The 15,939-nt window shown below is 30.8% G+C and overlaps 1 protein-coding gene across 4 annotated transcripts in view; it reads left to right on the top strand.

Annotated features, from left to right (window-relative positions):
- Nucleotides 1-12,931, top strand: part of LOC142334493 (tRNA (cytosine(72)-C(5))-methyltransferase NSUN6-like) — a 43,277-nt gene extending 30,346 nt beyond the window's left edge. For 3 of the 4 annotated variants that reach the window (XM_075382569.1, XM_075382568.1, XM_075382566.1), the window contains exons 6-8: nucleotides 76-375; nucleotides 8,231-8,389; nucleotides 12,715-12,931. In XM_075382569.1, coding sequence (XP_075238684.1) covers nucleotides 76-375; nucleotides 8,231-8,389; nucleotides 12,715-12,846 — 591 coding nt within the window. In that variant the 3' untranslated portion in view covers nucleotides 12,847-12,931. The remainder of the gene's footprint in view (nucleotides 1-75; nucleotides 376-8,230; nucleotides 8,390-12,714) is intronic. The other variant, XM_075382570.1, reaches the window with a different exon arrangement.
- The last annotated feature ends 3,008 nt before the right edge of the window (nucleotides 12,932-15,939 follow it).

Raw genomic sequence — 15,939 nt, 5'->3', positions numbered from 1 at the left:
TTTTAAAAATAAGTTTAAGAACTTGAAATAGATTGTGATTATGTTAAGTATACATGCTAGCTTATTTTTTTACAGGGTCAAATAATTGCTTTAGATAAAACTGAAAAGAAAATTGAAAGGATAAAAGAAAACTGTAAAAATCAACATTTGAATAATGTATCTGCCTATGTATTTGATGCAACAAAAGCTTTTGATGGTAATTGTATAACTGAAAGAGGCCGAGTGAAAGCACCACCATATAATGAAAATACTTTTGATCGCATTTTGTTAGACGCACCATGTAGTGCATTAGGTCAGCGACCTCAACTTTCTCAGTCACTTTCATTTAAGCAAGCAGATTCATTTCCTTTATTACAGAAAAGACTTTTTAAAGCAGTAAGTTCAACATCAGTAATTTTATTTATCTATAAATGTTTGCATCTCAAAAGAAAGAAAGATTGGTAATTTTATATTATACTGGTTGAATATTTGCAAATATACTTTTACGTATCACTTTTATTTTTTAAGCACTTTTAATATTGAGAAATAAAGTTTTTTATGATGCTGTGCACAAAAGTCAGCTGAATGAGATTTAAGCTGGTTTACACTGCAATTTTCAATGTGTACTGCTGAGGGTCGAGTTACTTCTTGATTTGAAGCAAGTTAGAGAATTCACTAGGTATGAAGTCTGGGGTATAAGGGGCTTGTCCAAAAAATCCCCATTGTGTTTATTGAACCTTCTGAACAGTTTGACTAGCTGAATGAGAATAATTATTAACGTCAGCATTCCACATCACTAATTCTAAACAACATATTTAAGTTTTGATAGTATATCATATACTCTTTTATGATTGTTATTTCCATAGAATTCAATTTTTGTAAATGCCAGTTCACCTACCACCGTAAAGGAAGACATTCACCTTGTGATTATTCTGGTTGCCACACCATCCCATTCATTCCTAGTCCTAATGGGCTTTACGATGGGGAGGTCATCTTTTAGACCTTCTAAATCTGATTACATATCACAGTCATCAGTTTGGCCTCTTGTCAGGATGTCCCTAATGTAAATACCTCGGCACACATTTTCATCAGTGTGTTTACTCAACTTTACTGTAACCTTTGTACTAGGCTTCTTCCAATTTCGCTCATCTATTCTAATTTGTAGCCCTCTCAAGTAACTGATTAACCATTTTATGAAACCGCAATCCCTGTACCTCTCTGTAACACTGAAGAACACAAAATAACCATTTCCCATTACTAAATTCCAAACTAGACTGCACTATTAAATATTTATTTTTTGTACTAGAAACATTTAAATTCTGTTCTCATACCTCTTAAACAAGTGTTGATTGCAACAATAACAATTTTGTCCTACAGTTACCCAAATTCATCTCTTAATTTGTCAAAGACAATTAAGAAATTCAATTTGGAAATTCTAACAAGAAGCACCAAAACTCTCTCTGATCTGGTCTGCTTTTGGGAGCAAGATCAATTCACCCTCCCATACCACAGCTCCATCACAGAATTCCTAACACAATCAGAATTTTGCAGCAAGTCTTGAAAACATTTTATTTTTAAAGATCCTGTAGACTCCACTCTGAAATGGATCGAAATTCCATGGCAAGAACACCACTTGTAATTAACTAGTGTTTCAGCATTGCATTTGTCAAACATGTACATTCACCTAAAAAACTTTATTTGTCTCAAATTAGCTCTTCTATTTTTCTTTTCATCACAAAATCTGTATAATCTTCAAAAAATTTATTATCTTACTTTTACTTCTCCCTTTACATAGATTCAAAATAATTTTTGATTTAAAAATAATGTTACAGACCAATCCAACAAGTTATGAGTTTATTTATCATGGGTATCATTACTCATCATCAAGGAAGAGTAAATAACAGACTGATAATAAAATGATTGAATGCTATCTACAGAATCCGTTGCTTTTTGCAGTGCGATTGTAATCACTCTTACAAGTCATTTCCTGTGAACAGTTTTATTTTGTACTTTATTCCTTGTATATATTAAAGTTCTTTTAATAATGTGAAATTCACTGGTTTATGTATAAAATTTATTGTCTACACAGATTTTTACGTACTGAAAAAGAAAAAATTCCAGTTAACAGAACAAATATAAGTGTGGGACTATCTGAAAAATACTGATTTTACTGTAAAAAGCCATTAAAGTGTTAAAAAAAGCACAATGTCATTTTTTCATCTGAATGGATGATTTCATTTGATTTTTCAAAAAACAAAATCTCAGGTCCAGTATAAAAACAAAAATTACTGCTAGTTAAACTCACAAGTTATACACACACATACACACACTATATATACATGCACGTACACATATACATTTAGATCCAGAAGTTGTGCACATAAAAATTAAAGTGTCTACAAATAGTAGTATAGTCGAAAATGTTCTATTGGCTACCACAAGATAGCACCATGGATATTAACAACAACAGACCTAGATGCCATTGTGATATATCTTGCAATAGTACTTTGTTTATTGTTTGGTAAACATGTCGCTTTCTGAAGAAAAATAAATTGTTGAATGTTGTTTTTCCAGTTGTTCATATGCACGTGTTGTAGGCAAATTTCATTGGAAATTTATGGATGTGGCAGTGCCTAACAATTTGACCATAACAAGATTAATCACCTATTTTAGAGAATGTGGATCAGTTGCAGACAAGAAGAGAACCGGGAGACCAGCTTTTTGACCAATGCTGACCAATGTGATATGTAGTGTTCACCTTCAAAAAGCTTGAGGAGACTACCTGCGCACTCTGATTTCATATGGAAGTATTCAGAGAGCGATGAAGCAGTTACACTTTCATGCACATCATATTCGCAGTGTTCAGGAATTGAAGGAGCCGGTTAACAAAAAGCGTGTAGTGTACTGTACATGGTTTCAGTCATTTGTTGAAAACCATGGAGTTGCAGAGCGTGTCTGTGTTTTCTTCACTGATGAGGCATGGCTTCACCTTAGTGGCTATGTGAACAGTCACTATATAATTTGGTCAATTGAAAATCCACATGTGTTACATGAAAACCGCTTACACTGTAACCATTATTAATTTTGACTAAAATAGGCTCATAGGGCAAAGTTGGTTACTTTGTTAGTATTATATAGTTTTTATTTTATAAATTTTGTGTTACGTCGATAGACAATTTTAAAAATGCGAGGTTAAATGAATTTATTCAGAGAAGACTGATGTGGATAATCATGACATAATTAGATAAGAATAAACTATTTTTTGATGATTCAATTCTTATCACTCATTCTTGCTAAATTTTATCATAGTATGACATCATGCTTGCAATGGGAACAAACTTATCCCACAGAAAGCACTTTCCCACAGAAAGTGTTACGCATTCACATAGACTTATAATGCTAAGGTATGGTGGTAGGGTTATATCGGGAGACCATAGACAAGATGCAGTTTATGTTCAGATTTGTCAGTGTGAGCTTCAGTGCAGTGATTTTGTTCGTAAAATGTTGTGCGGAAAACCGTTCAAAAAATTATAATTTATGTTTTATTCTGGATACAGGTGTGAGAAACTTTATTATTAAAGGCCTCTCCGCAACAATATTTCAATGGGTCCATTACAATAATACTAATCCGTTGACTATTTAATAAAGAACTATTAAAAAAGATACTTGTTATAATGATAAATTATATTCAAAATTACAACTAGAATTAATTTCAGATTGGCCAATTCCATATTAGTATTAATAAAACAATTTGAGAAATTCTAATATGTGAATATCAAAGGTCATGTAGATAAGGCTTCTACGAATTTCAAGAAGATTAATAATGGATGTTCTGAGTCAAACATTCATTAAGCAAAAGAGTTTGTTTTGTATGTTCTTATTATTTGTTTTTATTTTTTTATATACATAAATAGTTAGTTTCATAACGAATAAATAATGTATAATTATTCATTATAATGTATAATGGTAAATAACTTAGGGCTCTAGCTAAGTTTAAGTTTTATGTTAGAATTCTCAATTTTTCATTATTATGTAATTTTATTTAAAAGGATAACTAAGCTATTAAATATAAATTTCTGATTTTAATTGAATGATTAATTTTGAGACTCCTTTACTCATGTTTACACTAAATCTGATCTATCTGACAGTATGGTATTCCAATTAGATTTTAAAGAGAGCAATCTTAGGATATAAACTTTTGAAGCAGCATAGTCTTAGTACATTGTTTTGCAAATCCCAACATTATTAAATTCATTTTTTTAAACAAATTCTTTAAAAATTAGTATTTTTTTTTTTTAAATGTTTTTTTTTTTATGTATAGAAGCTTACAACTCTCTCAAAAAATGGAAGTGCAGTGTGCCATATCATGTTGTCGAATAGTGGGCCCCATTTCTTTAAAACTACAGTGAATAGTGTTATATACCAAGACATCATTACATAGTTTATTGTGCTTCTTGAAAATAATGAACGTGATTGTTGGTTCCAGTAGGACAGTGCCACATGTCACATCTAATGAAACCATGCATTTCTTGCACGAGTTTTTTGGGAGTGTATCATCTCTAAAGAATTATGGTACCCACATTCTCTTGATTTGATGTCCCCAGATCTCTTGCTGTGATCTTAAAGGAAAGGTCTATAAAAACTGGAGGAACTAAAGATGAATATAACAACGGAGTTTAATATCAGTATACATGTGCTCCACAAAGTTACTTCAAACATGTTATAAAGATTTTCTATATTCATTAGTGAGCGGGGCAGACATTTTGAGCATATTTTGTGTAAATAAATAAATCTTTAAATATTATTACGTAATGTCTTATTTTTTTATTATTTGATGTGCGCGCCTTTTGGACTTTGTATACATAATGTACATAAATTTCAGCACTTTTCCTGTTGTTGAGAATATTTCTAGGAGTCTTTTTTAGAGTGGAATTCACATCACAATGTCCTCTATTTTCTCATTACATTTTTAGCAAGATTTTCAGCTCAGGTAATAACCCAGAAATAACATTGGACCATATCTAAAAATAAGTGCTTTTACAGTACAAAATGTTGAGTTAAAAGGTTTTGGAGTAGGTATGAGAAATGGGCTGACATATTGTCATGATGGATTTCTTACTTGGATGATTTCCTTAGGTTTGGTCTTTTGTGGATACTAGCATCCTGAAGATAATGGCAAACTTCTTGATTTATTTAACCTTCAGAAGTATGTTTGCGATGTATAATCGAGCATGTGTATGACTATGCACTGTGCTGAGTCTGTCTCTTGACTGATACTCTTCACAAGGAAAGACAATACTGAATAATAAATATTTCACAATTTTTTATTCTTCAATTTAATTTAAAGATTTTTTTTTTGAGCTGATGTTGAAGTCAGATTTTTCATTTGTTATTTTATATGGTAAAATTATGTTTGAAATGTTGTTTAATACTTAAGAGAAAAAATAAAGAATGAAAAAGAAGTAGATATAAACTTTAATTAAAATGACTTACTCCATTGAACATTATACTTTCACTTCAATAGATATAGTCTCATTTTTACATTTTCAAATAATTTTATTTTTCAATTGTCAACTGTTCACTGGACTATTATAGCTGGGTCTTTGATTTTATCTTTTGTAGCTTGCTTAAAAAGCTCTGTCGTAGTTTTTCTTTCTCTTTTTAAATATCCTTAAAAACATCTTTCATGACTATACTGACTGACATGGTTCTACCCATTCTCCTCATTTGGCTTTAAATTTCTTAAAAAAAGAAAACGATATAAAAAAACAATTTCATTTGCAGTTGTCAAATTGATGTAAATTCAGTAAGTTATTTTGTTTAAAAATTATAGATAATAAAAACAAGTCACTGGCATAATTAGATTAGGTTATCATATGCTTGCAGTATTTTATTTTTTTCTGATTCGTGCTGGTCAAGTTAATTTCTTTATAAAGAAATAAATCCACAGGATATTATTTTCTTCTTTTTTTTAATTTTAATTTGGATTTACTGTTAATAGTTTTAATTTCTATTAGGTGATAATATGGCCACCAGACTCCATGGAGCGAGTGATAATGTCTCAGCCTTTCATCTGGAAGTCCTGGGTTCGAATCCCGGTCAGGCATGGCATTTTCACTCGCTATAAAATTACCATTTCATCTCATCTTATATCTAACTGTGGTCCCAGAGTCTAAAAAACGAAGGTGGTAAATATGGCCGTGGAAATCAAACTATTTCAGTTTGGCTGACAATTTTTGTATTTAAATGTGTTAAATTTTAGTTTTTCGATTTGTTCTTTTTATTATTACAGGATAGTATACTGTTCACTTTACAGTAATTGTTTAATATGTTGTAATATTGTTGTAATATATATTTATATATATTTTTATGTTTAGTTAATGAAATATTATTTATTTATTTATTTCAGAATCTATGTATCAAGGTATTTCCTGTTTATACCAGATAAAAATGAATAATTTTTTATACTTCCATAGTTTTGATTTTGCTTTTATATTTAATTATTTATCAGGTTTTGAAGAATCATTGCTTTGTAACCTAATGATTGAACAATAAAAGAACCCTTTCAAAGCCCAATGGTTAAACAATCATACCTTTTTATTATTCTGAGAAAATACGCTATATCTCATTCTGAGAGACTTTCTAGGCATAGTGAACCATCATATTGTTAGGAAATGAAACAATTATTTATCCTTGGTCTGCTCTCTTTCTCTGTTATCAGTCACCCACACTGATAATGTCCTGATACTTAAATAACAATCCTGTTCTATTTACTAGAATTTAGTTATTATTTATTGCTAATATTAATAAGAGAGAGAAACGGTAAAGGGTGACTGGATGGACAGTCAAGTACGGAGCTATCTCCATACTTTCCTCATCTCTATAGAACCCTGCTTAAAATAAAGTAAATAATATTAATCGGTCAATCGTAGAAGTATGATTAGTATTTAATTTTTGATTATACTGATATTTTTTTATTCAGTAGTTTTCTTATAATTTTCTATCTTCTTGTTTTAATTTTTAGAATAAATTTGGTATATTTCAATTTAATTTTAATTTTTTAATTTCTTGGCCCAGCTTAGGTAAATCATATTGGTTTGCATGGCATTTCTCCTACCACCACCCCATTTGGTCGCCCTAAAGCATAAGACTGAATGTCTGTGTGATAAATGGCTACTGAGCTGCGAAACAGTTTGGCAACCAGTGTCTTTAATAGCTTCTAAAGCTTTCCTAACAGCATGAGTGGACTAAGCGCATTGCCATACACCACCAGCATACGTGTCGCAACCACTCACTTATCATATATAACTAAAATGGGTAGGCGCACCTGTCAACTACTAAAAATATATATGACTTCAATAAATAAATTTATATCGTCAAGACAGCACTTAGCTGCCACGCCTTGGTCACTGAATGTGAATGGTGAGTACTTATCCACCATTTTAAAGCGCTTGGGAGCTTTAGTTGGCTGGTGGCCAGCCATAATTCTTGGGTAGCTTCCCATAGCAGCAAGGCAGGAGTTTTTCCCTTAGATAAATTACTTATGCCTGTTAAACAAAGCAACAGCATCAAGGAATGCCCATACAGTCAGACAGTGCGACTCTCGCCACATTGACTCACTGCTTGTGAGTGGCCAATTTTCCCCTTTACCTCTAAGTTCCAGGGTGGCCTGAGTTCTAGCGCCCCCAACAGCTGGGCAGTCGAACATCATGTTGTTTCATTCGACTGGACCTCCTCACAAATACACGGCTCATCAGCTGCCAGGAAGATCTGAAACAAATATTGGTTTAAATTCACGTGATTGGAGAGCACTTGGGCTCCCGTTGCCCTTAAAAATGAACTAGAGGTGTACCATCCCCCTAAGTCCTGCATAAATCTATACAAGGATCTACCCTTAGTTGTGACATGCCATTCTTGCTGCCATGCATCCATCGCGAGGCTGTAAAGTCTCCTAGGTAAATCATATGTTGATCTTTAACACTGTAATGCATTAAATCTTATATTTAACAAAGTTGTTCTACTTTACACATCAAACATGCACTAGCCTACTTGCAATTTATGATAACAATCAAGATAAAATGATTTCTGGTACTCCTTACTCCCCATCATAATACAGAGTTTCTGCATTATTTCAGATTTTTCAGTACATCAAGATTAATCAGGTAACATTTAGTACAGAGTAGTTATTTTGATGTTACATATCTCTTTATACACTACAAAAAATTAATTCTACTGATTTTTATCATTTCAGGCAGTTAAATTATTGAAGCCAAATGGTACTCTTGTATTCAGTACATGCACATTATTAGTAACAGAAAATGAAAGTATGGTTAGTTGGGTGCTGAATGAATTTCTAGATCTTCAGCTTGTTCCTGCTGAACCGATTGTTGGAGGTCCTGGCAATAAAAATGTAAGTTAATTTTTTTTTGGATGTATTTAAAAAATAAAAAGTATTTTTTGCGTAAGAATTGAGCCAAAAATGTCTCACTCCTTTATGTTTTTAATTGGTATCAAGAGTTAGAGATCACTAAAGTGACAAATTGAATTTTCCTTGAGAAAAAAACATTACTTTTATGTATTTATTCTTTCTGTAGTGATTCTTTGACTTAACTGGACTCAAAAATTTTCTGTTTATCCTTATACAATTATGTTCAGTAGTTTTAGTTATTGTTATTAAATTCTGTTATATTACATGGGTTGCCCGAAAATAAAGAATGATTGAGCATGTCACATGTCTCCAGCCCTGCTGGTCATTATGGGTGTAAACTCCCTCCACTGCAAGCTCATTGTAAGCTAAACTACAGCGCTACAAATGTGTGTATTTTTTCATGCTTTTAAAAAGCGAGACGAAAAAGAAAAACCTGCCAAATATGAAGTGCATAGTTTGATTTTAACTTGAAAACATTTCGGCCCATAAACATTTACAGACAAATTAAGGAAGTTTGTGGCGATAGTGTGATGAATGAAGCAGCGGCTAGTAAATGGTGCATTATGTTTGATGAGGGATTAACAAATGTGCATGATGATGACCATCATTATATTCTGGTCAACCATACCTCATGATTGATGAACTCAAGAAAAGTGTTCATGGTAAAAGTGAAAGAGAATAGATTTATGTTAGATGGTTTACAGTTTCTTTCCTGAAATTTGAAGAGCTTTACTTCATCTAATTGTAACAATCCATCTTGGTTACAAAGTTATGAATGCCAAATAGAGATGTTGATTTCTGTCTGATTACAAAAGTCAAAGAATGTAAGCTGCTTTTATTCTCGTTATTCTCAAGATGGTGACAAACTTTCAGATCACATTGTTACTGATGATGAAGTATGGGAAATAATGCACAAGTTAATTGAATGATGAGCTGAAAGAAGTTGTCAATGAATGGTTGAAGAACTGGTTGGCAGAAGTGTACAATGAAGTATAGAAAAAATATTATCACGCTAAAGTGTGAATTTGTATGGTGGCTATGTTGGGATATAGTTTCAATATAAAAAATAAATGTTATATATAAACATTTAAAATAAAAACTGTTTAATTAATTCTTTTCTTGATTTTGTATACCAAAAAATTTATTACTTTCTAAACAGCCCTCGTGTAATAGCTGTTATAGTGGTTTTCTATGTACGAAACATTTAGCTCATTACCTTAATTCCCTGTGATAAACTGCTGCAGCTGGTGCTTTTATCTTTTAGTGACACTATGTTTTTGAGTTTCTGTTTTCAGTAAAATGTACATAATAGAAATTAATCCTTCACAGGTAACCCATATATGGGTCTCTGAATATGAGCGGCTATTTGTCTTCAAGTAGTTAGATATAAATTCCAAGAGATCATTTCTTTCAATCATTTTGAGATGGGAATTACTGATACAACATGATTGGGAACCATTTTACTTGAGTTATCAGATGAGTTCAATGACCATGCGTATGTCACAAGGCACATGCATTATTTTTTTGTGTTTTTCAATCATTCTTAAGTATTTGTTTATTTTGTTTACAAACTGTTCCTTCCAAAACTTCATTTGAATTCAAACAAAATTGTTGAGACAAAAATTCAGAATATGAATAAAAATATTTACATTATTATTCTAATAAAACCATATATACTATTCCCTGCCTAGGTGCACTACAAAATTGCTGTTTTTATATTACCATCAACATTATTCTGTTACTATTATTATTCAGTGTTTTTTGCATGAAAAGAACTCAATGTAAAGCATAACCAAAATCATCACCTATAGTCTGCAAATTCTAGTGCACTCAATGAGACTTGTGCCGTTTTCGTGTAAGATCTCGCAAAATAAACATTGTTCCTCAACCCGATCGGTGGCAGAATTCAACAAAAACACAATGTATATTGTGCCTGTTTTTATGCATGAATGCGTGTTTTAAGTTACTTTAAATAGTTTTTGCATGAACTTTTTCTTTTGAAAATGCCTTCTGCTTACAGTCATAAGATATTGCCGCCCATGAAGGGTTAAATAGACAGTGAAGTGGAAATGATGAAGACACTCCTATACAAATAGCACAAATTAAAGTTATCATTCTAGACTTTCTTGTAAAGAAATCATAGTGTATTCACCATAATTGTTATTTCTTAAATCTGTTTTGTTTAATAAATGATTATGTAGGAATTATTTCTGCAAGATAAGAGATTCAACAGCAGTTCATTAGTGACCTACATGTTAAATAACAGGCTAAAACATGACAAAATATTTATTATAAAAATATAATTAAAATAAATAAATAAATTGTTGATATACCAAACACAGCTTCCATATTATAATAAATCATTCAGGTATAAAATTGATTCAGAATAGGTACAATTAGTTTCTATTCTATAATCCCTGCTTTCAAACTGATTATAATATGTATTCAGATTTAGAGGATCAAAAAGATGACTTTCCTTCGTTAAAGCACATTGGGGGCTAGGAACTGAGCAGCTGGCTTGGTGGTTACAAGGTGAGTGTCTTCCTGTATGGTGGTCAGGATGTCCATATAATATGTAAGTTTTTAAAGCTAATCATACATAGCTGAAATTTTTAGGGTTCAATGCTATATCTTGCAGCAAGTTCTACGAACAAAACCTGGAACAAACTATTCAGTATTTGAAGATATATATATATTAAAAATGTTCAAAAGCATTCTTATAATAACTGAAATTACGCTCCAGTCCGTAGCAAAACAAAAGCACTATTTCTTAAAAGTGGGACGTTTTTTACGTTGAATTGGGATTAAATCATTTTCCTAATTTTGCTTGATACATATGGAAAACCTTGAATATCACAGGTAGATAGAATATTTTTTCTCTGTTTTGGATAGCATTTGTTTTCTTTCACACTTTTGAATAATGTACAATGTTACATTGTGCCAGTAAAAACATAAACTATTATTATTTCACTACTTTAAAGTTTCTAAGACTTTAGCCATTTCATTATATACTTTTATTCCTTTTAATTTCCTTATGTTAAGTAAAAAAGGAAGGTATTTTCTGGTACAGATTTGTGTGAGTCATGGAAAGGTTATCATGAAGTAAAATTTTACTTTCTTATTTTTGCTTGCATCTATATAAAATAATTTTAATTTTTAACAGATTAATACAAATACTTTTTAAAAATCTGCTAATGAGTAAATAACTTTTTTAAATTGAAGTATTATAGACTGCAGTTTAAGTATATATAAATTTTTAATTACTTTGTACAGTTTAGGTATCATGTGAGGTTTGATGAAAAAATTTGCAGAATTTTAGCTTTTCGCAAAAGATTTTTATTTATTCATCAAAGTACTTATTTATTCAAAGTACATCTTTTCAGATTAATACATTTGTGGCAGCGCTTTTTCCAAACTTCGAAGCACTTCTAGAATGCAATTTCTGGTATGGTGTTAGCTCCTTTAGCGATTCTGTGTTTATCTCGTCATGTTGACAAAATGTCATCTTTCATGGCTCTTTTCAGTTTGGGGAATAGGAAGAAGTCACAGGGGGGCAATGTCTGGCAAATATGGAGACTGAGGCATAATGGTGTTGTTTTGGCCAAAAATTCTTGAACAAGCAGTGAAGTAAGAGCACATCCATTATCATGGTGCAATTGCCATAAATTGGGTGTTTTCTTTACTTTTTTGATGTCATTGGTTGTTGTGCTGGGACATCCAGGGTGCTCATCATCTTCGTCTTCATGGTCCTCACCAAAAGCAACATTCAAAATTTCCAATGTGGTGCTTTATACTCTATTCCATTCTTAAAGCAAAATTTAATGCAAATTCTTTGTTCCATTTTTTCCTTAAGTTAAAAGTCACTGATCATTACAAAACACATGTAACCTTTTCAACAATAAATTAAGCATCCAATATGGCTACCAATGTTAACATAAAAAAATAATTCTGACAATTGGATTTACAAACCCTGGGAGAATTCAAAATTCCATGTATTTTCTGTATCAAACCTTGCATGTGTCTCTCTATGCTCAATAAAAATAACCTAAAATAAAAATGATTATTTATTTGTCCTGCAATTATCATTGAGTAATACTGTAAATAAAAAGTTTATTTGTGGAAAAAATAAAATGAGTGTAATTCATTTCATTAACACAGATTTATCTACTTAATATTATTCATTTGTAGTAATTTTAACCAATTCTTGATCAATTGGTTTTATTTTTTAACTGGTATTACTGTGGTTGATGTATGTGCATATGTTTATCCCTGATTTCTAAGTTATTTTTAATTTGTTTTTATTGCAGTGTGGTTTGACAGAAGAACAATGCCATTTAGTGCAGAAATTTGGACCATCTTATTGTAATTCAAGTTTTCCACATCAAAGTGACACTGTTGGATTTTTTATTGCAAAGTTCAAGAAAATTAAATCTAGATGATGTATAAAAAGTGTTATTGTATAAATAATTATGCAGTAGATTCTACTGTTTTATTTGAAATATATTTTACTATTTTTTTAACTCATATTTTCTCTAATTTTTTAAATGTCCTACTAATTCAGAATTTGAATTTATTATTTGCTAATTATAATGAACACTATTTTGAATTTACTAGTTTTCATTTTGCAGTCTAAAACTTACCTCTTTCATAATATTTGTCATCTTTAACAATCTAGCTTATTAAGTAGATTTAACATAATATTAAAAAGTATTGTCTGGTTAAGACAGTAGGGAGTATTATCGCTTTCATTCTGATGTATTCCTTAAAATGTTTCAAGGAGTGGAACCAGAAAACTAGAGGTATGAACTAAGGATATAATGCCAACAGCTGAGGGGATCTTTAATAAATCAGTTTTATGTGGATCACTGAACATAAATATTAGTTATCTTGCAGGGTACAGTTTCTTAACATGTAATAGGCATTTATTAGTAGCTAATGACCATAGCATCCAAAGTTGCTTGCAAGAAATAGATACATAACATGTACGGAAAAGAATGGTGTATGACTCTACAAGTACAAAAGGAGGTCCTCTATTATGTACCATGAAAACCATGAGAGTACGTTGATCAGAGCAGCATTTTAAAATATAAAGTATGGAAGTGATCATCATTTATTAAATAATAGTGTATTGAATCTAATAAAATTAAACACAGATAAAAATAGTATTAACTGAACAATTTATAAAATAAAAATTTAAAACTATCTGTTTGTCAAATGAAATCATAAAAGATTCAGGTTAATTTAAAAACTGCCAATTTCCAATGTTGAGTGGTAACATTTCTGTCTTTCATCTGAAGGTTCTGGCTTGTGTCCCCGGTCAGGCATGGTATTTTTTCTTACGCTATAAAAAATTCATTTCATTATCATCTTTCAGCAGCTGCAACAAGGCTAATCATAATAAAATTGCTATTATGCTTTCTCTTCTTCAAGTCAAATACATACAGTCAACACAGCTATTCATTGTTCAAAGAGAACAGATTGTAGATGTTAGTCAAAAAAACTTTCAACAAAGTATTATTGTTTTTGAAACAGGAAATTTTAAAAAGATTATTTGATAAAAAAATAACCATTAAAGCATACAATTTGTTTTCTTTTGTGTTAAAAACAGTTATGTTATTTGGTTTTACTGTGAATAATGTGTATTTTAAGAATAACTAAATTATTATTTTTCAAAATTAGCATGTTAACAGATTTGAAAAAAATCTGATGTGGACACCAGATGACTTCCTTGTATGCCTATTAAATTACATACACACATTTTTTTTAAAATGAAAAGTATATAAAATTTTATTTCATTAATAACTTCTGATATTTTTTATTTTTTTATTATTGATGATATTGAACACATAATTTTTATTTCCTAACATGGGATGTAGGATTTTACTCTGTTTTTTATGCTGAAAACGAATATGAACTCGGAAAGAATATTTCTATCACCCACCATTTTTGAAAATTTTTTTAATTTTAATTAAAAGGATTTATCATTTATCAACGTATAGTTGGCATTTTAAGCTCCTATATTGTATTTTGTTAGCTCATTTTTTATTGTTTAACTTTGTTAACATAATTTGTAAGCTATAAATAAACAGTACTAGACAAAGAAATCATATCATAGTCATATATTATGACATCATATCTAATACTGGAGAGTGAGCCTTCATGGACAAGATTAATAATGTCTGTGCAGGTCAAAACATATAGCTGAAAAACACAGCTGTGTTGTTTGCATTAAGCACTGAACTTTCAAGTTCAGTGTAGTTTGCAGCCACTGAACTTTAAAGCCCAGTAATCTGTCACCCTTCAAAATGTTCATTTAAAATGTACCTTACAGACTGAATATTCTAAGCTGGAGCTCCATCTTGCTGTAAAATGGCAGTTAATTCCATACCAGTAATCATGGCTGAGGAATAAAATAATTTTCAAATCTTACTTAAAAAATGTACAGCCATAAGATACATTTCAGTTATTGCTCCCATCATTACATGTGGTAGGAGGTCTCTGATATCCATAAAGGGGGGCATACCAAAAATACAATCTATTAATCATATAAACGGCACATGTATCAGAGAAAAAACATTGGTTTTTCCATGATTGAACAGAGAAAATGTTTTAGAATTTCGAACAAGTTTCCCCTAAAGCAATGTTCTAATCAGAGAGTTATCAATACAAGCAGGCTTAAAGGATTTTAACCCAAAATCTTCTTTTTCATTATTTCTGAAGTGTTGAACAGGGAATATTTTAACTCTGAAGTAGCTTTTCCTGGTTGACTTGAGGGGATAGTAAACTGGATTCCTCAATGATATCAGAGCTATTCAGTCAACTGAAAGGATGTCCATATTGTTTCAAATTAAGAATTAAGCCAGTAGAAAAGGCTTTCCCTTTGTATAGAAACATATCAGGAGTGCTACTACTAATGCAGTTTTCATACCAAAATAATGAATGAATCTGTCATGTTTATATGCTTATTCATGCAAACACTAGCAACAAATCTTTCTTAAACTGAATATTCATTTGTCCTACCATTTTAACTTAACTTACACTGCACAAATAAAAATTGTCACTGAACACATGAAAATATCAACTTTTAAGAAACTAATAGTTTGTTGAGTAAATGAAAGCAGCTCCATTATTAACCTTTGCAATCACCTGGTGACATACAGTGTTACGACTGTATGTTGTATCTTGGAAAGGAACTTTGTGATTACTCTTTTAATTACAATCCAAGGCATATTCTAAGCATGAGTGAAATTTTTCTTTCAAAATTTAATGTTTTACAAGCAATTTAGTTACTTTCTCTGGGTATTTGGTTGTTTGATCAACAAACTTGATATCATTATACACAAGTTATATATGATGCCTAAAACCTATTTTGTAATTAGATGCTATAACAAAAAAATATTAGAAAATTAAATTGCAAAATTAGGGCACGTTACAATTGTTATTACTAAAAAAACAAGTACCAGTGCAATTGCATTATGTTTATAAACAGTTTAAAGCTGATATTGGTCTGCTCATTTCTTTGTTAGGCATTA

This window comes from Lycorma delicatula, chromosome 1, assembly GCF_047948215.1.
Source record: "Lycorma delicatula isolate Av1 chromosome 1, ASM4794821v1, whole genome shotgun sequence".
Taxonomy (NCBI): Eukaryota; Metazoa; Arthropoda; class Insecta; order Hemiptera; family Fulgoridae; genus Lycorma; species Lycorma delicatula.
This window is presented reverse-complemented; position numbering and strand designations above follow the sequence as displayed.